This window comes from Manis pentadactyla, chromosome 18 (assembly GCF_030020395.1).
Source record: "Manis pentadactyla isolate mManPen7 chromosome 18, mManPen7.hap1, whole genome shotgun sequence".
In the NCBI taxonomy this organism is placed as follows: Eukaryota; Metazoa; Chordata; class Mammalia; order Pholidota; family Manidae; genus Manis; species Manis pentadactyla.
The window spans coordinates 25,071,845-25,096,015 of record NC_080036.1 but is presented as its reverse complement, the minus strand read 5'-3'; the positions used below and the strand labels follow the sequence as shown (position 1 = coordinate 25,096,015).

The 24,171-nt window shown below is 40.1% G+C and overlaps 1 protein-coding gene across 17 annotated transcripts in view; it reads right to left on the bottom strand.

Moving 5' to 3' along the window:
• Nucleotides 1-24,171, bottom strand: part of AGBL1 (AGBL carboxypeptidase 1) — an 834,111-nt gene that overhangs the window by 391,896 nt on the left and 418,044 nt on the right. For 6 of the 17 annotated variants that reach the window (XR_008994687.1, XM_057494799.1, XM_057494800.1 and 3 more), the window contains exon 22: nt 5,261-5,423. The exons of the other annotated variants lie outside the window; for them this stretch is intronic. Coding sequence is in view for 5 of the 6 variants with exons in the window: in XM_057494799.1 (XP_057350782.1) it covers nt 5,261-5,423 (163 nt within the window). In the remaining variant the exon portion in view is untranslated. The remainder of the gene's footprint in view (nt 1-5,260; nt 5,424-24,171) is intronic. 17 annotated transcript variants of the gene reach the window in all.

Genomic DNA, 24,171 nt, shown 5'->3' with positions numbered 1-24,171 from the left:
ATTGACAGAATCCATTGTCCAGAGCGTCAAGTGCAAGCCACGGACACGGTGGCCTTGAATGTGCGTCTCAGCCCAGCTGCGGGCAGGAGATGTTTTCAGATGAAATTGAAGAGGACAGCCTCCCCTTCCATCCCACTCTCGCTGCCTGGAGTGGAGAGCTGACATGTTTTGCAGGGAATCCTCTTTTTTCCTGGGCATAGAAGTCTAAGCATCTCTGGTTCTGCTTCCCAGATAAAGGGAATGTGCTAAATCCACATCAATCCAAGAGCTGCCGAGCGGTGACTGCAAACGGTACGCCGTGGTTTTGTGATTCCCCAGGGTTTGCGTCTGTGTAGAGAGGCCTTCGAATCCACGAGAAGAGAAGTAATAATAATAGTAATGAAAACAGTAACAGAGCTGAGCCCTGTCAGGCTGTAGAGCAAACAGTCCTACCACAGGCCCGCGCAGCCTTGATACCCAAGTGCTCGGGAGGGTACAGCTGGGAACTCCAGCAAGCCGCAGAGTATTAGCAGACTTTGCTCATTTCAAGCAGGGAGATATGTTTCATTTTTTTAATGGATCTCCTTCCAGTCAGGCCTGTCTTCTTCCTTCTTGCCTCCAGCTTCCTTTAGCTGTCTCATTCACACAGAAGGGGGGAGTGTTCAGGCTGGTGTCTGGAAGTACTGTCAGTGAGAGAGACTTACAAGTTCAAGGTTGTGGAAGATGGGAGCGCGAGCACTGCTGAAATCCCTGGGTGTGCTGATGTGGATGCACGGATCTACCTGCTGGTCTACCTCACAGCACGTTTACTGCCAGATTCCTGGGTTTGGGAGGCATCTTATTTTAAGAAAATCAAAAGTGCCCCTGCTTCAAACCATCTCCTCTGTCACTCTGACAATTACTGAGATGCCTCTTAATAAAAACTCTTTACAATGATATCCATTCAACACCAGGTCTTATATCACTTACTATTATATTACTGCCACCTGGCCATTGTGTGGAGGGCTGGGGTTGGAAGGAATGAGACCCAGAACAGGTAAATTCTAGGTGAGAAAATATCAGGAATCTGGAAATCTTCAGGCTTTCTTTCTTTCTTGAGAGGGGAAGAGAGATTGGGAATAAATGAGGTAGGGAATTTTCATAATTAAAAAATCTTGGCTTCTTTCTTTCTTTAAAAACATCCCCCTTTGCCTTCTGTGTAGGACAAATGGCCAACCCTATTATGCCCTGCTGATACAAAAAGGAATCTTACCATTACCCATTCATTGAAACTGCATGATGCTTGGGATTACATCCCAAACACATTTCTTCCAGATTTGTTCATTGAACATAATCTTCCTCTTGCTCTAGAGTGAATTCATAGCAGATTTCATGACTTCAAGATCTTATGTGATACAAGTTCAAATTAGAAATGTCCTGTCAAGTATGTAAATAGATATTTTAGTCTTCATTCAGAGGCAAGCCTTCTCCTCCTTGAGGTTAGTAGTGAATAGGAAACTTGAATGAAACTGGGATTTGGAGAGGAACATATGAGGTGTTACTTCCTTCTAACCCATTATATTGCTAATTCTGGGGCCTCCAGTTTGAGAGGTCATAAAGGGAAAGATCCAGTCTCACTTGGTGGGTGTGGCCACCCCCTGATGGGAAGACCTTCTGGGAGCAGGTGTGCAGTTGCTGTCCTTTGGAATCTCCTACCCAGGGGTCTTCTCACTTCTCGATTCCTTGACACGGACAGTTAGACCTGGATTCCAGGCAGTTGCTTGAGACCCTGCTGCATTGGCCCTGGACAGAATTCTCTCTCCGAAATCATGGCTGGTGTTTCTTCACCACTTGAGACGGCTCAACTAGGTGAAGCTTCAGATGGCCCTTTGTTGACTCCCACTTGGCACGAGCCACACGTCTCCAGGCCACAGGGAACATACCTGTAGCCTTTGTCCAGAGAACTACCCCCACCTAACTACACCTCTAATCAATGGAAGTGAGATCTAACTGATATTCAGGAAAATTGAATTAACAATCACTCATCTGTTTCTGTAGCCATTGAATAAACCATTATGCACAACCCACAGTCCACAGTGGTGTTTGGAGATGTAGCCCATTTTACTATTCCTTTTACTCTATCTCATATAATAAAGGATTGAGTTCCTGTTTTGAAAAGATGATAATTATGTAGACAAATATATGTGTAAATGTTACATTTCAAAGCATGCACACAATGATAACGTAGACTATTTTGATCACTCCCAAAAGGGAAGCCTTATAAATAATTTCTTCAGTTTCCAAACTCAGTTCCTTAGGTAGGGCCATTTATTTTCTTTCTCTACTCAGATAAACTGTGTCCTTCTTGAGGAGAGGGGTTCTGCCCTGTACGTGTGTCCATGCCTGGCTCTTTACTCAGACTTGGGGAGTGATTAGGCATTGATCTGTGTTTGTTGAATAAATCGTGGCCGCACTGAACATCACTGAACATCCTCTATCAGGCATTTTGCTAGGAGCCGACTAGGCATTATCTCTAATTTTCATTCCATCCCTGTAAAGAATGGTGTTACTATCTCCATTTTATGGTGAGGAGACTAGAGCATAGAGCAATGACATCTAGCCAAGGATCACACAGGTGGTAAGCAGCAGGCCGGGCATTTGAACCCAAAACTGTCCAGCTCTGAAGCCATGTAGTGTAACAACAACACATGGAACTTTTATGGTCAAATTAGGTATACCAGATTCTTCATTGATATAAACACTGTAGGATGTGCTCCTGTTAGGGATCATTCATTATTTATTTTTTGCTTTAGGCCTTCACCACAATGGTAGTGCGCATGATGGCAGAGTGTGTAGCGTCCAATCCCACAGGAGAGAGACACTCATTGTTGGTTTAGGCTCTGGCTTGGGATCTTTCCTATGGAAAATCTGTATCCCCTACCCAGTTAGATGCTGCAAAAAAGATGGAAATGCTGTGAAATAGGCAGTGAAACAGTTGTAGTGTTAACTGCAGGGCCTCAGGATGAAATTCCTACCTAACAGAGTAAGAATTAGCTGTCAAGACAGAAGCAAGCGAAGCCTGCCTTCTCTTTGGAGGAAGTTTCAAAGGAGGAGGAAGGGGCTGGCATGATTTCTCCACCAGCTCTCCAGCTCTGGGCCCCCAGCTCCCTCAGTGGAGGTTGGACCTACAGGTTCTATATGACAGCAAGCTTCCATTCAGCTTGAAGAGAAAGGCTGGTTTTCCCTCCCTGCAGCCATCTCCAGTCTCTACACCAACTACGTTGGAGCTCTTAGGTACCTTAGCTTCTGAGGACAGAGGATGCTGGGGGCGCTCTTATCATGAGCTGGGCCTTGCAGAAAGCCGCTGATGACTCCTCCCCACCAGTGCCTGCCCAGTCTTCCTTCCTGTGTTTGGGAGCAGAGGTGAGGTTCAAGGCATAGCAGGCTCAGAGCTGACTCCTCTTTGTAGGCCCTGGGAAGGCATCTGCTCGTGGGGCTTTGTTTATGAGTGTGGAATGTTTCATGCCTCTTATTGCAATCTACTAGCTGTAATTTTAAAACTAGGGCATCAATCAAAATCTTGTTACACTAGCAATAAAAGGACCCGGATTATAATTCTGGCCCCATCAAAAACTTCCTGTGTGATTTTGGGCATTTCTATTATCTTCCTAGACTTCAGTTGCTGTGTCTATAAGAAGCAATTGGCTGTGAGAGCTGGCTAATGCTCCTTCCAGTTCTAGCATTCTATAATTCACCTCGCCCTGCCCACATGGAAAATGCTCTCCTAATTTCCTAAACACATGTAAAAAACTCAAATCCCAGATACATGGCCAAATGATTATTAGATGAGTAGTGGAGGTAATGGGGCAAACAGCAGAAAACCCCATCAGCCTACAAACTCCAGCTGTGGAGGTTCTGTATGCACATCCCCACGTGGGATTAGAGCATGGGGTCACATAGTCCTCGGTGAGGTCAAGACCTATGTTTCAAGGTAAAAGTAAGTCTACAGGTGAGGAACACCGGCTGGAACCAAAATCCACGAGACCCCCAAGAAGTAAAGCCTTCAAATGAGACTCATTATCTGATTTTGTAAGTCAGCTACAAAAAAATCCCAAATAAGTTAACAATAATAAGCGATATAAGCAACTGGGATATTATTGTATCGTATTATTTCATCCAGGATCAGAAGAGACCAACAGGGTTGTCCCTGTCCATTAGTCACAAATCTCCTAATAGGGTTCGTTAATACTCAGATGTAACAAACATTAAGATTTGCTGCCATTCACAGAAAAATGCGTGGTAAATTCCTTCTAAGTGCCGGACAGTGTTACATTGTTCTTAGGCTGAGGATTCAACCCCTTCACCTTATTGTGCTTAGTACAGAGGAGTTGTATTAACAGGTGCTTTATTACAGTTTTGGAAGTGCTATGAGCAAAAAGTGCAGGATGTGACAAGAACGCATAAACTCTAAGCTGGGTCATTGTGCTGATCATGTTGTCTCATTGGGTATATAAATATACTATAGACATATATACTCTATGCATTTATAAACTAGATTGAAGGATAGATGGATACAGATATACATCGATATATATATATATATAGTTTAATTATGAACAATCCTAAAAATGTAGTTGAAACGTTTAAACTAAGATTATCTCTGAATTCTCAACAGGCAGGTCCCCTGACCCTGTGCCCAGGGTGCTTGCCCCCAGGACATCATAGCTGCTAACCCACCAGAGGCCCTGACTCCCTATTTCCCTTTAAATGATGTCCACACCACCACTGGCCCATTTCATCAATCCCACAAGTAGGAGACTTAAGAAAGACGTGTCATTTCCTATGAGGTGAGGCCAGGCCACCACCTTAAGTTCAGGCAGAACAAGTCCACATCATGACTTACCAGACGGCGTTGTGATTACCCATATAGGACACGGCATTTCTGAAGTAAACTTTAAACCAGGAGTTTGAAGAAGGGACCTCCATTTAGCAATAAAACCAAGCCTCTCTCTAGCATTTTTATACCTTACTGTCAGTCACTCTTCTAACCCATGGGGTAATGGTTTTCCACTCAAACCATCACCTCCAGTCAGTATGCACATATACACACACACACACAGTATTTTCTGCATCTCAATAGCTTTACACACGCACAGTGTTCTGCCCTGAGTCTGGGTATAAGTGAATTGACAGTCTGGTTTCCCACAAATGCCATCAGAGGACACTCTCTTGGATTACTAATCAGAAACTCTCATGAGGTGAGGAATGCTTGTGTCAGAAACACAAGGACACCACTACTTACTGGGACCAGGAAAACTAGTTGGCCAGAGGGGCACTTGGCCTTTGGAGCTTGGGCAGGTGGCTGTGTCCTGGCTCAGCTTCCCCTTGTTGACATATTTCTGAGGCACCAGAGAAAATCCTTCACAGGGCTTAGTGGAAGGGCTCAGATGGATAACTGACCATATCTGCAAAAGAGGTCAATTAATAAATGAGGAGGGTGAGGGTCTCAGAAGCAGCGACAGTTGGTACGAGAGCAACGAGGTGATATTCAAAAGAAATAAGGGTCAGGGAAGCAGAGTGGTTGGTGTAAGAGAGAGAGCTGGGACAGTAGGTAAAAGCAAGAGCAAAGAAGAACAGGATTTGGCCAAGGAAGGGAGAGAAGAGGCCAAAAGTCTGAGCCATAAAAACCACTCTCAGTTGACTTGTATTTGAAACCTTGCATGGAGAGGTGGCCCGATGCAGCTGACCTTTCAACAACATGAGTTTGAACTGTGCAGGTCCACTTATACATGGATTTTTTTTCCAATAACTATACTGGATAATTTTTTGGAGACTTGCAACAATTTTCAAAAACATTGCTTTTTTTTCTCTAGCTTATTTTATTGTAAGAATACAGTAGCTAATATACATTCACTGGCTGCTTATGTCATTGGTGATGGCTTCTGGTCAACAGTAGGCTATTAGAAGTTAAGATTTGGGGAGGCAAAAGTTACACGTGGATTTTGAGCTGTGCTGGGGGTCAGTGCCCCTAACCCCTGCATTGTTCAAGGGTCAGCTGTATCTGAATTGTCCGCTGGTCTTTCTGCTCTGTCATCATTATCATTTAAAGGTAACCCACAGTCAGATATTCCTCCTCATGTTCACACGAACCCCAGCCCCACCTGCCTACCCCACTATCCAAATTGCATACCCTCCTGAAGCATTTCCTGACCATTACAAGGTAACAACAGCTTCCCCATTCCCAAGGAACAATACAGTCACAGCTGCAGGAATGACATTTATTGACCACCCAGTAACACACAAGTGCTGTCTGTAATTTTCCAAATGGTGTGTGTGCTTCCTGACAACACATGTGGACTTGAGGGTAAGGGATCCCCCTTCTAGAAGTTAGATGTGTCCAGGACTGTGTGTAGCAGGTAATAATAGAAGATGCTTAACAGGTTTTTGGGGAAGAAGAGGAGGGTCAGGAAAGAAAAATAAAGGGAAAATATTACCTACTTCCCAGTCTTAGTTCGGAAAAACTTAAACATTCTTTATTTATGTGTTTATGTATTTTCCACCAAATAGTTGCTAGTAAAGACATCATTGCACATATGGGTAGGCAAGCAGAACTCAGGGTCAATTGGCTAATCCAGTTTCTGTCTTCTGACTGTGTCCTTGGTTGTGTTCCAGCCGTTCTGAGGGCAAGTAGCTAATAGGTGTGCACAATTCAAAGAGAAATGTGCATTTTCTGAACACCTGTCCCTCCTTGTGAATAACCTTTCCAGGGAACAATGCAATTCCAGAGAAAGGGATCAGCCCCAAATGTGTCCCACAGGATGCATCCTGAGAGATTGTGCCAGTTGATCTGCTAAACCCTTCTCTCCCCACCCTGTCCACCCTCCCCGCTTACCTTTCCTGACAGGCTATGAGTGTGAATCTTGGTTAACTTTTTCTGCAATGCTGCTCTGAAAAATAGGAGCTGTTGAGAAGATGTGACCTTCCAGCAGAGCAAAACTAGATCGAGAGAGATTCCAGTGGTAATCCCTGAGTGCCTGTGGCTATCTGAAGCTCCTGTCTGATTTTGATGGTTACTGGCATCTTTAGTCAAGGGAAGGCCGCGTGTGATCTTTGTTTCTCTGTGACTGGCTGACTTGGCAGGGCCAAGCCATCAAGAAAGCCTTACTGTGAAGGGGACTGGGAGGTCAGTGGCCAGGGCCCTCTCCAGAGGAGAGCTTCAGTGATACCTAGAGGGGCTTGACATGAAAGGGGATGCCAGCCAACTAGTTACCCTGACACCCACCACCTGCTGGAACACGGGTTTTTAGGAACACAGGTGGGCCCTACCGTGGAAGTTAAAAAAAACACTACGATGGGTCCTATAAATCCTTGATCAGGGTACTGGAACTAATGAACATCGTATTTCTTTTTTCAAGAAAGATACATTATATATAAAACCATGGTCAAGAACAGGGCCAGCCTGGCAATCCACAGATGGATCCAGCCCACAGATGTGTTTTAGTTTGTTTTTTGAGCCACGGACTTTTTGTTCTAAATGAAATTCCTCCCCCATGTTATAAATACTGGAACTTTTACATTAAAGTATTTACCAAATTCCTTTGAACAATGAGATCTGAAAACATTTGCCAACAATTTGGTAGATCTGTTGGTAGAGAGGCAGAGATGGGAAGCGAGCCATGTACCTAGATGATGAAAGGCCCCTCTCCAACCTGTTCCCCCCTCCCCTCCTTCACACCCATTTATGTCATCTGCTCGGCCCCTAGAGACATCTGGATTGTGGCTAAGAATAAAATGTTGGTGTTTAGATCACCAGCAAACCCCTGTAGTCATTACACCTAAGAAGGTTTTCCCTAGGAAAGGACTAACATTCTAACTGTGGTTTCCTTTTACCTCTGCTCTGGGGCAAGCTCTTCATCAAATAACATTTGTCAGTTCTAATTCATTTTCCTTTACAGCACAGACTGATTGCAGCTGCCTCATAAAATAAGAGTTGAGAAACACAAATGACAAAAACAAATGAGCTCCAGAATTTAGTTTTGTTTCATGTGCCATCCATGGGAGCAGGAGATGTTGGGAGTCATGGCCCAAGGTGATGGCCCTCGTTTGCGTGCAGCTATTGGGAACCAAAGGGAAAAGACACCGTGATTAAAGATGAGGTTGAAATGAGTTCCTCCTCCCTCGTCCTGGACACGTTCTGTATCTCTTCCATCTGGGAGATGAGACAGCCTGCAGGCACTAGGGGAGTGGCTCGGTAGGGTGAATCAACCCATCAGGAACAATAAGGGCAAACTTTGGTGCTTTTATTAGCTTTGATTTGTGTTGCTTTCAGGGCTCCAGTGAGGGGTTTATAAAAAAAGAAGCAAGCTGTTATAGATCGTGCACTGCTCTTCACTGTGGTTTATACCCGATGTCTATAAAGGTTTTATTGGATTATTGGTAGAATGTTTATTTGCCTGAACACAAAAACGTCCTGCCAGGCCTTGAGAATGATGCAGAGAGAAGGGGCTTTGTGGTATTGCAGGACTGGGAAGAAGTCTGCACCCTATGCTCGGGGAAGCAGGGAAAGGGGACATGGACAGACCCTAAAGAGAAGAGTATATGGACCCTAATTTAAGGAGGTCACCAAATAGATGTGGAGGGAGCCTGCCAAGCTAGAGCTGCCAATTCCTTATTAAAAAATCATGACCTCCTGGGAAATTCGTGCTGATTTAACTCATTGTGGTTTGCAATTCAGGTGTTTATGGGAGGACAATGCAAAAAGGCCACTCGGAAATATCCCCTTAGGTTGATGACTGAACTAGTTTTTCATGAAGATAAAGGGAATATACATGCTCCTGGATAAACGCTCTGTAAGGCTCTATACCAAAGGCTCTCTACTTCAGCACTATTCTTTGCTCCTGGAAAATTCTTTGTTGTGGGAACTGTCCTGTGTCTTACAGGATATTTGGTGACATCTCTGGCCTCTGCTCACTACACTACGAGCCGGTAATACCCCCGCCTAGTCAGGACAACCCGAAGTGTCTCCAGTTAATGGCTGAACATCCTTGGAGGGGTGAGAGGGAGGGGTGGACAGAAGGTCCTCTTCTCCAGATCACTGCTTTACACAAACTAATGTGAGTGTGCACATGTTAGGGAGATTTAACGAAGTTATTCATAAAACTCAAAGAGAAGACTCCAAACACAATAATTACACTTATTTTAACCCCATCAAAATGAGTCTCAGAATGGGGTCCTGGAAATTAAAATTGGGGCATTTTTCAGAAAGGAAAGCAAAGGGGTAGTCAGTGGAGCACTAGGTTTAGGTAAGTCTTACCTCAACAGACGCTCTCATCTACATCCTGAGGTGAGAATTTACCTGGCTGTAAAATAAAGAGGCATTTAAACCACATCTCAGTGTGTGGATATTGATTCTGGGATAATGTCTTTCTAGAAGTTCTAATCCAAGATGGATAAAAACCTCCAGGAGCCAGAAAAACAGCTTTTTGGGTTGTTTCTTTTTTGAGATTTGGTTCTTATCCTTAAATCTCTAAGAACAACAATAAAGAAATTAAGCGACAGGTTTCCTATGCTTTCCTGTAAGAAACTACAGAAATGGGCATTGATTTTGTCCCCTTTTTTCACTAATAGGGGTATGTCACAGCTATTAAGTTACCCCCAGGGTTGCTTATTTTGAAAGAGATGTGGAGAACTGGTTTGCCTCAATTTTTTCTGCCAATCTTTTGATCCCAAAATAACATTTAAATTGGAAGTGCACTTGGGTTTAAACATAGGTGTCCGGGTTACTGTTTTGGCAGAAGTTTCTATTTTATCCTACTGGGGGAAGAATGCAGAAAGATCCTTAACATTACCCATTTGTTAATCTCACACAATGGAACTATTTTAAGCAATTGGAGTGCAATTGCATTGGAGACTGTCACGACCCACGAAGGTCTCTATGCAGGTTTTCAAAATGTGATCCATGCCGTGCCCACATCAGAGGCATGGGATGACACTGGTTAAAAAAGAACAATCCTGGGCTTCACCACCAAATCTACCACATCAGGACCTCTGAGGCTGTGTTCTGATGAAATGTATTTTTATCTAGATGATTTTGTGTTCCTTAAAATTTGAGAAGTACTTAATAGAGTTGTATGTTGGAGGGACCTAGGAAACAATGGGAAAAAGCATCTCGACACTTGAGTGAGTAATATCAGAATTTCCTTCTCAGAAGTAAGCCAATCTGAGGATGTGAACCAAAGGGTGCTTGGGAATTCACCAACTACAGGGTTTTTTCAACAATCACTGCTCTGCCAATGAACTGTGAAGTCAATGAAATCCCCAAATCAGACTTATTTGGGATTTGTCCTCAACAGACAGCAGTATGGTTAAGACTAGCTGTAGACTACAGAACATTATACAACACGTATATATTCAGAATCCATAGGTGTGACAGGTGAAGGAATTTGGGAAAGAAGAATCTAGATAGTTTGCTTTTGCTCTACACCTGCCAGGCTGTGATTTGAAGTCAGTTATCAGAGGGCCACAGATCTGAACTTCACAGCATGCTGTCTTATAGTTTTTAAATACAGGTTTTAATTTTTTTCTTTGCCCTTTAAAAAATAATGCTTCTTCTTTTTTTGCTCTTATTCTCAGATAATCTAATGTGGACTAAAGAGAAACAAGAAATAGTATGTTTGACCTAGGAAACAAGGGTATGTTGAACTTCTGTACTTCTGGGATACTTGCAGTTCATCTGTGAGTTTCCCCAAATCCCACAATGACATTGTCTTATAAAAGAAGTTAATTCTCTTTCATAGTTATTTTGGTCGAAGTTATTGTTCCTATATGTCAAGACTCAGGTTCTTGATAACATAGATTATATAGCTTCCATTGTCAAAATTACAGTCCCAGATGACTGACATGTCATGTGCTTTCATCTTATTGGCCCAAGATGATCACATGGTCATACTTGGGCCAGTAAGATAACTAAATACTTAACTGAAACTGGCAAACAGACTTTATTTTAGTGGCTGTGTAGCCAAGCTAAAAATGGGAAAGAAATTCTATTATTATTAAAGGATGGGAGACTATTTGAGTAAAACTAGTGGTCTTTTTCAGAAAATGAAATGCCCCCAAAGTTTAAATAAGTACCTATATGCTAGCCTATTGGAAAACCAAGGTATGTTAAAAGGCCTGTGAAAGAATGTTAAATGAAAAAACACAATCCAGAAAAGCTGTTATTATTTTTTTAAAACCAATGTGTCCTGTGTCTAAAAATGACAGAAGGAAATACAACAAAAGGCCAATTCTAAATATACCCATCTTTCCTTACCTAGTCTAAATTCTATGATCAGCCATAATAATCAGATTTATTTGCTTATGTTTTCAGCTCTCATTTCACACTTTTCAAATAACTGAGTGTAGGAAGGGAAAAGTACGTCATGCTTCAGAAGGCATCACTTTAAATTCATAACCAAGAATTTCTGAGGGGCCCTTAATGCTGCCAAGAGATGAAAGTATGTTTTTCTTGACCATTTATTCTTTCAAACTCTTATTGGGCCATGTATCATCTTTCCTTTTCCCCTGAAACCTTCAGCAACTCTTCCCCCATCCTCAATCTCAGTTGATTAGCTTTCTACCAACTTCACTGACAAAATTCAAGCAATCAAAGATCTTCCCCAGACTCAGATCCTTTCTACTCATCTTCCAGAATCTATTTTCATACATGCTGCTGTCCTTATGTAACTACGTGTCAACTACCCACGACTCTGTCCAACGTCTTCCCTCCACAGATGCCCTGGATTCCCTCTTCTTGTCCCAAATGAAGGGCAGGCATCCAGCGATTCTTGCCTCTCTCTTTATATCATCAGTTTTTCCTCTTTACTAGATGATTCTTGTCAGCATACAAAATGATATCATTATGCATCTCAATAAACAAACTCTCTTGATGTCACCTTAACACAATAAAAGGCCCCCAATCATGGTCCCAATTTTCCGCTCCCCTTTGCAACAAAACTACAATTCCTATTTTATTCTCTCAGACCCATTACTCTACCAAAACTTCTCATGCCAAAGTCATAAATAGCCTGCACTTTACAAAATCCGATGGCTGACCTATTACTCCTCATCCACTCTACCTTACTTGACATACAGAATCATTCCCACTTCATTAAAATACTCTCCACTGGGCTTCCAGGACACTACACTCTTGTTCATCTCTTGTTTTTTTTCCCTGTTTCATTCTTTACTCTCTTCTGCGGGTTCCTCTGCTTCAAACTCTGAACACCAGATTGCCCAGGATGAAGTCAAATTTATATCTCCAGTGCAGACCTCTCCTCTGAGCTCCTGCCTCATGACCTAACTACCTAGCTGACATTGCTATTAAAATATCTAATAGAGGTCTCAAGCTAAACATTTATAAAACTGAATTGTTTACATTGCCCCCACCTGCTCCCAACCTCCTAAGCCCCCAGTTTTCCCATCTCAACTGATGGCAACTCCATCACAATGATTCAGGCCAAAACCCTAGTAGTCTCCCACGATCCTATCCTTTCCCTCACCTACTACATCCAATCCATCTCAAATCTGCTCATTTTTCTCAGGAAAAAGTCCCAAGTCCTTATTACAGCTGAAAGAAGGATGTGGTCTAGCTCTTGACCAACACCTTGACTATTTCTTACTAGTCTACTCATTATCTAGAATGTTCTGGCCATACTGGTTACCTTCATGTTCCTCATAAATGCCAGACATGCTCCCACAATTGCACTGACTCTTCTTTCTGGAATGTTCTTCCATCATATATCTGCATAGTTTACTACATCACATCTTCAAATCATCACTCAAATGTCATCTTCTCAGTGATACCTCTTACCCCCTGACTCCACTCCAGGTAATTATAAACACTTTTTCCCCTCAATTATTTTAATAATATTTATCATCTTCTTATGATCTATATGATTCATGCATGCATTACACATATTCATGTATATATACCTAATATACATTATATATTCAAAATTGTACAAATTATAATGTCTAGCTGCATGAGAATAAGGGTTTTTGTCAAATTTATTTATTGTTGTAGTCTTGGCCCTTAAAGCAATCGTTGGCAATATAGAAAGTGATCAACATACATTTAAGGAGTTAACAAATAGGAAACGTGGGGGATAATTTTTGCAATTATTTTCATGATTTAAATATTCTCTACTTTACAAATTATCTTTAATGTATCATTTTGTTGTGACATACATATTATCTAGTAAAAAATGACATTGAAACTAAGATTTCTAACTCAGTTTTACTTTAGCTCAATCAAATACTAGACTTTTAATATCAGATAGATCAATTAACTTGAACTTAAGTTTTTTCATCTTTTAAAAATGCTACTTTTGGTGATCTGAGCTGAAAAACATCATATAAGAGAAGGCAACAAATTTATGTGCTCAAATGCATGAAGTCATCCCTGTATAAGGTATTGTTATGGTGCTTTGTGTTTTCAAAGGAAATAACAGAAATTCCAACTACTCCTGTATAATTAAGGGTTGATTTTTAAAATTTGTCTTTTAGAATGTATTTATATTTTATGTGAAGAACAAACAAGTAACATCCAATTTCTCACCACCCACCAAGCACACATTGAGGCAGGATCTTTCCATTTTCTCAGCATTCCTCATTTAGTGATGAAAAATGATAGGATCAAGGTCACGGCAGTGGCTGGTTGAGATGGTGAGCCCCGGATTCCCTGCCCAGAGCTTTTCCTACGACATCACAGAGCGTTCTATAGGGGGCATCTCTCTTGAGTGGAACAGAGTATACTATTTTGGAAAGTCTTTTATGAGCTTAAAAAACAGTAATGAAACACTAACCCAAGCTCAGTGTGGAAAAGGGAATAGCAGAAACCTCTCTTTCTTCTCAGGGAAGGCTGGGGCCACGGAAAAGTAAACAGACAGGTTTGGATAATGGAAACAAAGAAATTGAAAACCAAACCTTTTCTATGAGAAGAGAGTAAACGCGACTGGGTAGGACTCTCAAGTTCAAGAGGACTGTCAAGGGTCCAACATACCTATTTCCAAAAAGCCTGCTAATAGCCACTAAACTGAAATTAACACAAGCAGACATAAGGAAGCCTTCCAACTGGAGGTTTTACTACCGCCAGGCAAATAAGCATGACTCTCAGCAGAACTATTTACACAGAATTACCCATAATGCTTGACACCATGATAAGTCCCTTCTGCCCTGATGCATATTCTACTGACAGCATTGAAACTCTGTCAAAGCGAAAAAGTAAATGATTCAGCAAACTGTTGATGTAAGACCGGGAAATAAACATCTAGAAAGTCTGCTACATGCCAAGATACACTTCCAACCTGGCCGAGGAAAGAGAACAAGGATATTACACATTCAGAGGCATACAAAATGTTCCTGACTCAAGCAACAAACAATGCCTGACTGACATGTGGTCAGAAGTGGAACAAGGGCCTGAAAAGTGAGTGGAGGAATTTGGGGTTTGTTTTTAACATTGTCCTAATATTTCATGGCCCAAAATTCTTCCTGCAAAAACTTTCAGATTTTTGGTGGTGCAGTGAAAACAGTATTGACCTAAAAATCAGAAAACCAAGAGTGTGATGTAGGCACTAACAACTCTTATTCACTGTGTGAACGTGGACCCAATAGTTCACCCCTCTTGACATCATTTCTAAGATTAGCGTGTCTGATTAGCTGATCGCTACAGTCCCTACCTACTTACTATAAAATTCCAGTATGTCCTGTAACTTTTACCTTTCTGAACTGTCAGTCAACATTGTCCTTGCAGTTTTCCTGGAAAGAGCACAGGAGATAATCAGAGCACCTGGGCCCCGGTGCCATCACAGCCACACTGTCTGGAGCCAATTTACCACAGTCCCCTGATCAATACCCTCATATGCTAAATAGAATCACAATTGTGTCTCGAATTTTAAAGTCAGGATTAAATCACAATGCATGCTTATTTGTCCCAAATTTTTAGTGTCGAAAAATTCAACTTCCAAAAAAGTTGAAAGAATACTACAACGGACACCAATATATCCTTTGCCAATGTTTAACATTTTTCCACATTTCCTTACCATCTTTCTACACACACACACATATGTATATTAATTTTACTGAACTATTTTAAAGTAACTTGCAGACCCTATAAAATTAAATACATGATCATATCATCTCCTAAGTACAAGGAGACATTCTTCTATATAATCACAAGACCACTACACACTCAAAAAAAGTTTAATATTGATAAAACTAACATGCAGTTTGTAGTAAAATTTCTCCAGTTTAGTCATACATTCAGTTGCCATACCTTCTTATTGTCCTTTAATCTAAAATAATCCTTCAGTTTGTTGTTTGTCTCCTTTTCTGGTGCCTTGTGATACTGTTTTTTTTTTTAAGCAGTCAAGCCAATAGTTTTAAAGAACATTCCATGCAAAAAATATGAACGAATCTCACAAATACAGTGCTGAGTGAAAGATACCAGACATGAGAAATCAAAAAAAACAGACAAGACTTATCTCTGCTGTTAGAATTAAGGTTAGCAGTTCCCTGTAGGCATTGGTGGCTGGAAGTGTACATAAAGCTGTGCCCCCAGTATTCATTTTTTGACTCAGGTGCTAATTATATAAGTGTGTGCTCACATATTACTTAGAAAATCAATTATTTAATTAAGCAATTATTTGTCAAAATAAAATTAGGAAATTGAAAGAAATATAATTGAGCTGTTTTAATTCCCTAAATGAACTGTATAATGAATGAAGTAGTAAAAAATTATATGGATAGTGATGTTCAAATTAACATAATTAACAAGTGTGTGAATAGACATATATTTGATTTTAGATAACACAAACTCAAAATTGTCCTTTCTTTTAAAACCTTAAAGGAATGGTTTTTAAAAATGTGCTTATTGGGACACAAATCTGCTATAATGCCCCAAGTTAGGCATTCTATAAATCAACATTATTTTCAACAATCAAGGAAAGTAAAAGTTCCAAATATATCTTTACAAAGCCCTAACCATAGCAATTGAAAGCTGCTATTCTAAGAGATTATTGAGTCAATGAGTAAATGCATAATAAAATAGTAACTATTTAGAAACTATCTTAAATGAGGTTATAAATCCACATAATAAATATAAACATATGTAAATTCAGTTCCTTAATACTTTGTTATTAAATAATGAAAAAAAATTTTAATTATCAAGAATTTAGAAACAGAATATAAAAAGCAGCCTCAAGGAAAGCAGGAGGAAATAATAAAATGCAACAATTCATTACTGAAAAACATAGGAACGAGCAGACATAGTAAATCTAAGAGTTAGTTCTTAAAAAAGACAAAGACCCAAAATTGTAACAAATTTATATGACTAAATAAGAAAAAGAGACCAATTAGAAAAAAAATTAATATATGTAAGACTCCTTTCACAGCACCTACCCCAAATTGAGCTCTCAATACTATTACTAATATTTATTTTTATTTCAAAAATAAAATTAAAGATTGGTAATAGATATAGGGGAACATCAGAGATTGAAAACATGAGAACACCAGCCATATAAAATATTGGCTAACATATTTTAAAATCAGGACAAAATGAGTGATACCCTTAGAATTGATATAAATTACAATATGGCCTCAAGATACAGGAAACCTAAATAGATCAAATACACAGAAAAACAGGAAAAATTTCTCCAAAATATACCAGAAGCCTAAATGGTTTTATAATTATTCCAGATTTCAAGTATTAAAGTACTTCTGTGTAGCTAATATGAAGCTGTCCCTCCAGCACTCTCTCTCTCTCTCCCACTGGCGGTAGCCCTGGGAAGTGGAACCAATAATATTTCCAGGGTTGGGCAAGACAAGCACTCCTTCATTGTCGTAATTAGACGTGGTGATGGGTCCATCAGTTCATGGCATTTGCGTGATCAGAAAGTACAAATGACTCAATGCAAGACAATGAAACATAGAGGAGGTTTTCTATGGTCTTCTCAAAAGAGGATAACGTCCATCTTACGAGAGCTAAGAGAAGGCAGCCCTCTCTCCCCTTCTGAACAATGTACTGTAAAAATATGATGCCTGAAATTGCTATTGCCAGTTTGTCCCCAGCCTGAAGAGTGTGTCGCCCCAAGAGGCAGAAGGAAAATGTGAGAAGAATTCAAGTCATTGATGTCAAATGATCCCTGAATCAAACCAACCTCAAAACCCACACATCCTCTTTATCCACTTGGTACATAAGCACGTAAACACATTTATTTTTTAAGAACAGCACGAGTTTTTCCAGTTGTAATATAGAAGGTAAATTCATCCTGCTAGGGCACAGAAAAAGATGGTAGCAACTGAGCAAAGACAAGAAAATTGAATTGCTCATGTAGAGGGCAAAATCCTAAATAAAATATTAGCAAATAAAATTCAGTATTATATGAAGTACAATTCACTATGGCTAAACAGGATTTGTATTAGGATTACAAAGGTAGGTGAATTTTAGTAATATGTTAATATAATATTTCATCACACTAAGCAAATTTTTTAAAAACAATCACCATAATAGTTTTAAAGACAAACTTGAATGTTGGTTATGTCTTTGGGTTAGTTAGTGGGTAAACACACCTCCACACCAGGAGGATGGCAAGACCCAGCCCCATGGGAACAGGACCTTTCCTGGCCTTGCCTTAGCTGTTCATTTGTTTCTTTCATTGTGTGCTTTATTATATAATAAACCAGTAAACATAATTATTTCCCTGAGTGCTGTTAGCCGTCATAGCAATTTATCAGACCCAAGGGAGGAGTTATGGGAACCCCCGATTTATAGCCAGTCGGTCAGAAGGACTAGAGCTCTGACTGGCATCTGAAGTGACGGGCACTGCCAGAACTGAGCCCTTCACCTAGGGAATCTGAGGCAAACTCCAGGTAGATAGTATCAGAGTTGAATTGAATTGAATCATAGGACTCTCGGTGTCAGAGAATCGGTCGGTGTGGGAAAAGAAACCAAACCATAAGTCTGGCGTCAGAAGTGAAGTATTCAGTGTATGGAGGAAAACGAGTTTTTCCTTTCAGAAGTTAATGAAAGATTTTTAAAAGGAAGGTAATAAAAGAACAGATCATAACGGCAAAGATTGACAAACCCGTTGCTGTAAATTTAAGAACTTTAGTTCAATCAAAATATATCATAAAGAGAGTGAAAAGTCAAGACATAAATAGAATATATTTGGAACACTTATAATGGCACAAAATTAGAATAAAAATAGAGGAAGTGCACCTGTGATTCAATTAAAGAAAGTATTAAAACCAGAAAAACGAGCAAAGAATTTGAACATTTCTCAGAAAAGAAACCACGAATAACTCCTCAACATGTGGAATATGCTTTACCTCATTTAGCAATTAGCAAAATGATCATTAAAATCACATTGAAATCATATTTCATATCCACCATTAAGAAGTCAGAAATCCCAGGAACAAAGTAGGAAACTTCTGCTGGAGGGAAAGAAAGCGAGAATAACTCCTTCAGGAAACACTTTGGTGTTTATCCAGTAAAACCGAGCCTATTCATACCCTGGAACTCAAGAATCTGACTCCTCACTATATTCCCTAGAGACCTTCTTGCAAATTTGCACCAGGAGACATGTCATGTACAAGAATGTTCAAAGCAATATTGTTTGCCATTTCCAAAAACAACAACACTGGAAAAAAACCAAATATCCATTAAGAGTATAATAAAGAGATACTCTGTGGCATATTCACTATACTGCAGAGAAAAATAATGGTAGTGACAAGCACCAACATGGGCCATTTAAAATTACATATTGCTTGAATGAAAGAAGTAAGTGACAGAAAAAAAAACTGCGGTTACAATTATACTAAGTTCAAATACGAGGAAAGCTAAATAATGTATTGATTGGGAAAACACACATATTTGCAAACTTATGAAGGAGAGGAAGAAAACGATTATTACAAGAGTCAGGAGAATGGTTACCTTGGGTAATGGGGGAGGGTAGTGTGATTAGGCAGGGCTCACAGGGTCTGGTTCCTTTTCGTAAATTAAGTGGTGGAAACTAGAATGATCACTTTATCAATGCTCTTTAAACAATACATATATATTATGCACATTCTTTGTATTACATATTTTGTATATTTTTATGTGCATAAGAAATTTGTGATGATGATTAATCATTCTGGAAAAATAGTTGAATATGGTGTAGTAGGTCTACAAAAAGAATTAATTTATTGAGATGCCAAAAATGTATTATATACAAAATCATGAAGACAAACAACAACTTAAAAATGATTGCAATAATGATAGCCAAAAGTTTAAAACAAGCTATTAGGGGGACTTCATCAATTAAGAAGGAAACCACTGAGACCTATCTAAAATAAAGTAAGCAAAAATCACAAATAAAAAACATTCAGGAAAAGTAAATACCATTTCCTCTTGAGCCATTCAAGAGGAAAAAGAATATAGAAAAAGAATCAGCCTTGGTAATTTAAGAAGGACAGTTAAAACAAAATGCAAGTATACTCCTATCAAATCAGCAGAAATTTTAGAATATTATTTGATGGAGTTGGGTGTGGGAAGGGAGAGACAATGTCCTAGACTCCTGGAGGAATGTAAACTGGCAAATTCTTTCCAGAAGAACGTTTTTTATAAAAATACTCTCAAAGGTTATACTGTTGACCCAGTAATTCAACTTTTAAGACTCCAAAAAAAAATCCAAAATACTAAAGTTGTAGATGATAGCCTATTACCAAATATTTATTGGAATTTTATCCACATTAGGAAATAGGTATAAACTTAAAGATCCAAAAAGGAAAGAAACAGTTAAACATGTTATTACTTATATTTGAATGGAATATTGTCACCAATAAAATATTTTCAAGTGTATTTAATAATATGGGAAACTACTCATATTATGATAGACTATTCATTGAGCAAGACATAAAATCTCTACTTAACTATGCACAAACATATCTAGACATGCATCTATATTGCATACACTTGTGAATGTGTGTATATACATATGTATGAACACACATACACACACATATATAAAAGGCTGGGAAGAAATATAATAAAATGTCAACAATGGTTTCTTTTATTTGATATTCTCATTTTATTGTTAAATTCTCTTCAATAAACTTGTTTGTATAACCAGAATAAATATAACATTTAGAAACATGAATAACATAATAATATTCCCATTTGATAATATTTATAATCCTGAATTTCAAAGCAAAGGATTGTTGCCTAAATGTATTTTTGGAAGGAATTTGTTTATTTGGATGAGCTTAAATTCTAATGGTCTAGACAGAGCATCTATCTAGATGAGGGCCTATGTTTGCACAGAGAGCATAAGAGCTGTCCTGGAGGGTGATGGCGATGGTGATGATAGTAACACTCTTAACCATGACATGAATATAGAGTGTTACAATTTACAGAGCACTTGCAGATACATTATGTCTTTTAATCACTCAGCCCAATATTAAAAATCATCACAGCCCAGCACACGTGCCATCTTCCCATGCCACCTCAGCCCAACATTTGCTGTGGGGTAATAGAAGAAAGCAGAAGATAAGAACATGCTTTCAAGGAGTCTGCAATCTGGTTAGAGAGATAAAACCCACACCCAATAAATGTTATGTGATGAGATTGAAAATATGAGCATATATATATACACACATACACACACACACACACACGTATATAATGTATGTGTATGTGTATATATATCCAGCTTTCCTCTTCCTCTGCCTGGTAAAGAGAACTTGCTTTGCTCTGTGCTATTTATCTCCCCCCTCCACTCTCCAGTGTTCAGCAATTGCCAGACCATTTTGGGGCTGTAGCTGCACCTTTTCACTGGGCTTTTGTAATCTAGACGCACAAGAAAGGACAAGCCATCAGGGGAATTGTTTGGAAAAGATAGGAAGAGAGTCCAGAGCAACCATGGTGTAGTGGAGGAGTTCAGGGGGTGGGAGAATAAATGAGGTTTTTCAGAGGAGCTGGGAGAGGGCAGACAATGCACATTTTGCATGATGTTGGAGAGACGGTAGTGAGTAACTCTGATCAATGAGAAATTACTTTTGGCTCCCAGACTGTTTCACCAACCACCACATTAATCTGAGCCTAGATCAAAGCTCAGTGTTACAGCAACATTTTGGAGTCCTTTCGTTGTAAAGAGGAAAGTACTTGCCAAAGAACCTCCTTCTCTTCCCTCCCTGGGCCCTGACAGGTTCAATATTTGCAAGTAGATCTAATTCAAGGTCATCAGGGTAGGCAGCCTTCAAAGATGGCCCTCAGTGATCTCCAAGTCCTGTATTTGTACATTTCTTGAGCATAAGCTGGAACTAGTGACTTACTTTTCTTCAACAGAATAAAGCAAAGGGGATGACATGACAATTCTGTGGTTAGGTTACCAAAGACTGTGACTCCTACATTGCTTGCACTCTCTCTACTGCCTTCACATTTACGCAGGTGGATGATGTGAGCAGCAACATCAATAAAACAAGAGGCCAACCTGGTAAGGAGCACACAGCAGCCTCCAGCCAACAGCCAGTAAGGATCTGAATCCTGCCAACAACCTGTGAGTGATACTGAATTGTGTCCTTACCACACTGAGTCTTAGGGTGACTACAGACCAGCAGATGACCTGGGTAAGCCCAGACTAGCACCCACAGAAACAGAGGCAATATATGGGTGGTGTGTCTTTACGTTTTGTAGTAATTTGTTATTCAGCAATAGATGGCTAATGCAGTCATAGACCTGCCTCTTCTTCATTTTATTCTTTCTCTCAGAAGTTTCTTATCTTGCAGACAGTTCCCCAGACTGCTCAGACTCTGAAGCTGAATGTGAAGTATGTGGGTGGCTGAAGTGTGTCTCCAAGGTGGAGGAAAATGCCAGCCACCACCATGGCCAGGCACCAAGTCCAATGAGCTCCTCAGAGCAATGGCTTCACCCTCAGTGCTCATTACCCACACCTGCTTCCCCACTAGATGGAGAAACAGAGTGACTGCAGCTCTGCGGCCACCCTCCTAATCCCAAGACAAGACAAGAGATACAGATGGCCATGAAAATCCAGAGAATCCTTTCCTTTGAAGATCACAAAAAGTGCCAGATCCCACACCAGTTTCATTGAGGTATTCCTGAAAATGCTTCAAAATGCACAGAAGGACATTTTAAAGTCACTTTTCTCTGGTAACAGTGCAAAACAGAATAGATATTGATGGTTGCATTACATTTCTTTATCTCAGCTGGGCCACCACATGCTACCATATTGGGTGGCCCTTTTAAGGGCAGGATTTATCCAAAAGAGCAGGAATAGTTATATGTGTCTAGCCTGTGTTAGTTGAAAGAGATAAGTAACTAGTCCTATAGTGTTGGGTACAAGGGGTGTTTTTTCTGTTTTTCCTCCAAGCCTCCTGATCAGGAAGCAAACCCACAGTAGTGGAAAAATAATGAGAGAAACCTGAGGAGCAGAAGGCTAAGGAAACAAGATTTTCCATCCAGTGCAACAAATTGTAAATCAGTGGTTCTTAACCACCTTCTACACTCTTAATGATGTAGGGAGCACCAATCAAGCAAAGAACATGTCCACTGCCTCAAAGAGCTTACAGTCTTTTCCCAGAGTCAAGATCCTAATATAAAAACAAATAGTCTGGTGTGGTTCTTCTGCTCGACTCTCCCCACCCAGCTCTTTCCCAAGTCTCGTTCATTCCACCTGCAAACTCTGATCGCTCCTCACCGACCCCACTCTCATTGCTTCACCCAAGTCCAGGTCACTGGGATCTCGGCCCTGGGTGACTCCAGTTAATCTCTTACCAGTATTTCTCTCTGCTTCCAGTCCATACTCTACATTGTACAAAAGTAGTTTTTGTTGCTATTGTGTTAAGTAGAAAGATAGACATGAGCAGCCAGGGAAGGGGAAGATAAAATTCAAGGAAAACCACCCAAATCTGCCCAGGTAGGGGAACCCATATGAAGACAACAGAGGCTTTGCAGGAAGGTAAGTTCCTTGCCTACAGAGGACCAGGCCAGACTGGTCCCAACCAGATCACAGTGCAGGCACAATCAAACAGAACTAAGGACCTGCCCCCTCAAACCATGCCTCTTCACAATTCTGTTAAAATTTTAATTTATTATTAAATTAATAATCCCCCAACAACCCCCACCCCATGGGCTTTCTATGTGCATTTTCGGGAGAAAAGTGTGCACTGAGAGGAATGGGTGTGTAACTAGGACTGTCAATCAAGTGACCTCGCTCTGTCAATCAAAGAAGTGCCTCCCAGCTAGGACATGATAAACACTCTCCTCTAAAAGTCAGAAGCCTTTGTCTACCTTGACTCTGGCCCCCTCTTCCCTTGGAGTGCATTCAAATAAAACTTTTCGCTCTGCTTTGCTATTGTATCTCTGCTTTTCAATTCTTTGTTTCCATGGGGACAAGAACGGAGGAGAACAAACTCTACCCAGATTCCCCTTGCACAGAATGCTTGACATGCCTGTAAATTCCTTCAGGATTTAGCCTCTGCCCCTCCCTTCCAAACCACCTCATGCCATTGTCAACATCTTTCGGTTCCTTAGACCCCCTAAACTCTGTCTTGCCTTAGAACCTTTCACACTCTTTAATTTATCTTGATAAATTAAAGAATACTTTTCTCATGGTGCCTCTTCTGTATTCCCTCTATTTTAAATTGGAATGTTCATATCCTGTGAACTCTTTATTCCTATAAAATTGCAAAGATGAAATGCAGACAATTGGATGGGCATCTGTAAAATGTCTCTGCAAAAAGGGAGTCAGTGGAGACATATTTACCATGGAACTGAAGAAGGTGAAGCTTCAGGACCCCCTCACTATGTAAGATTTGCAGAACTGGGGGTTTTCATAACAACTCTGCCTAAAACATTCTACCCCATGTACCTAAGTCACTCACACTCACTACACGTTGCTTCCCAAATCTACTTTTTTTGTAAAACATCACAATTTATAATTGTATATTCATGAGAGCACTGAGTCATTTAATGCATGTCGTCCTCAATAGAACATAAGTTCTGTGAGGGCAGGGACCAAGTATATTTTCTTCACCCCTCTCTATTTTCAAGTAAATGAATGAATAATGTTCTCTTTTCAAAATTTTTACAATATTCTCTGTCTACCTGTTACCCAGCATTTGTATTATAGTTACCTGTGTACATGCCTCATTCTGTCTAGTAAAATCTATGAGCTCCAT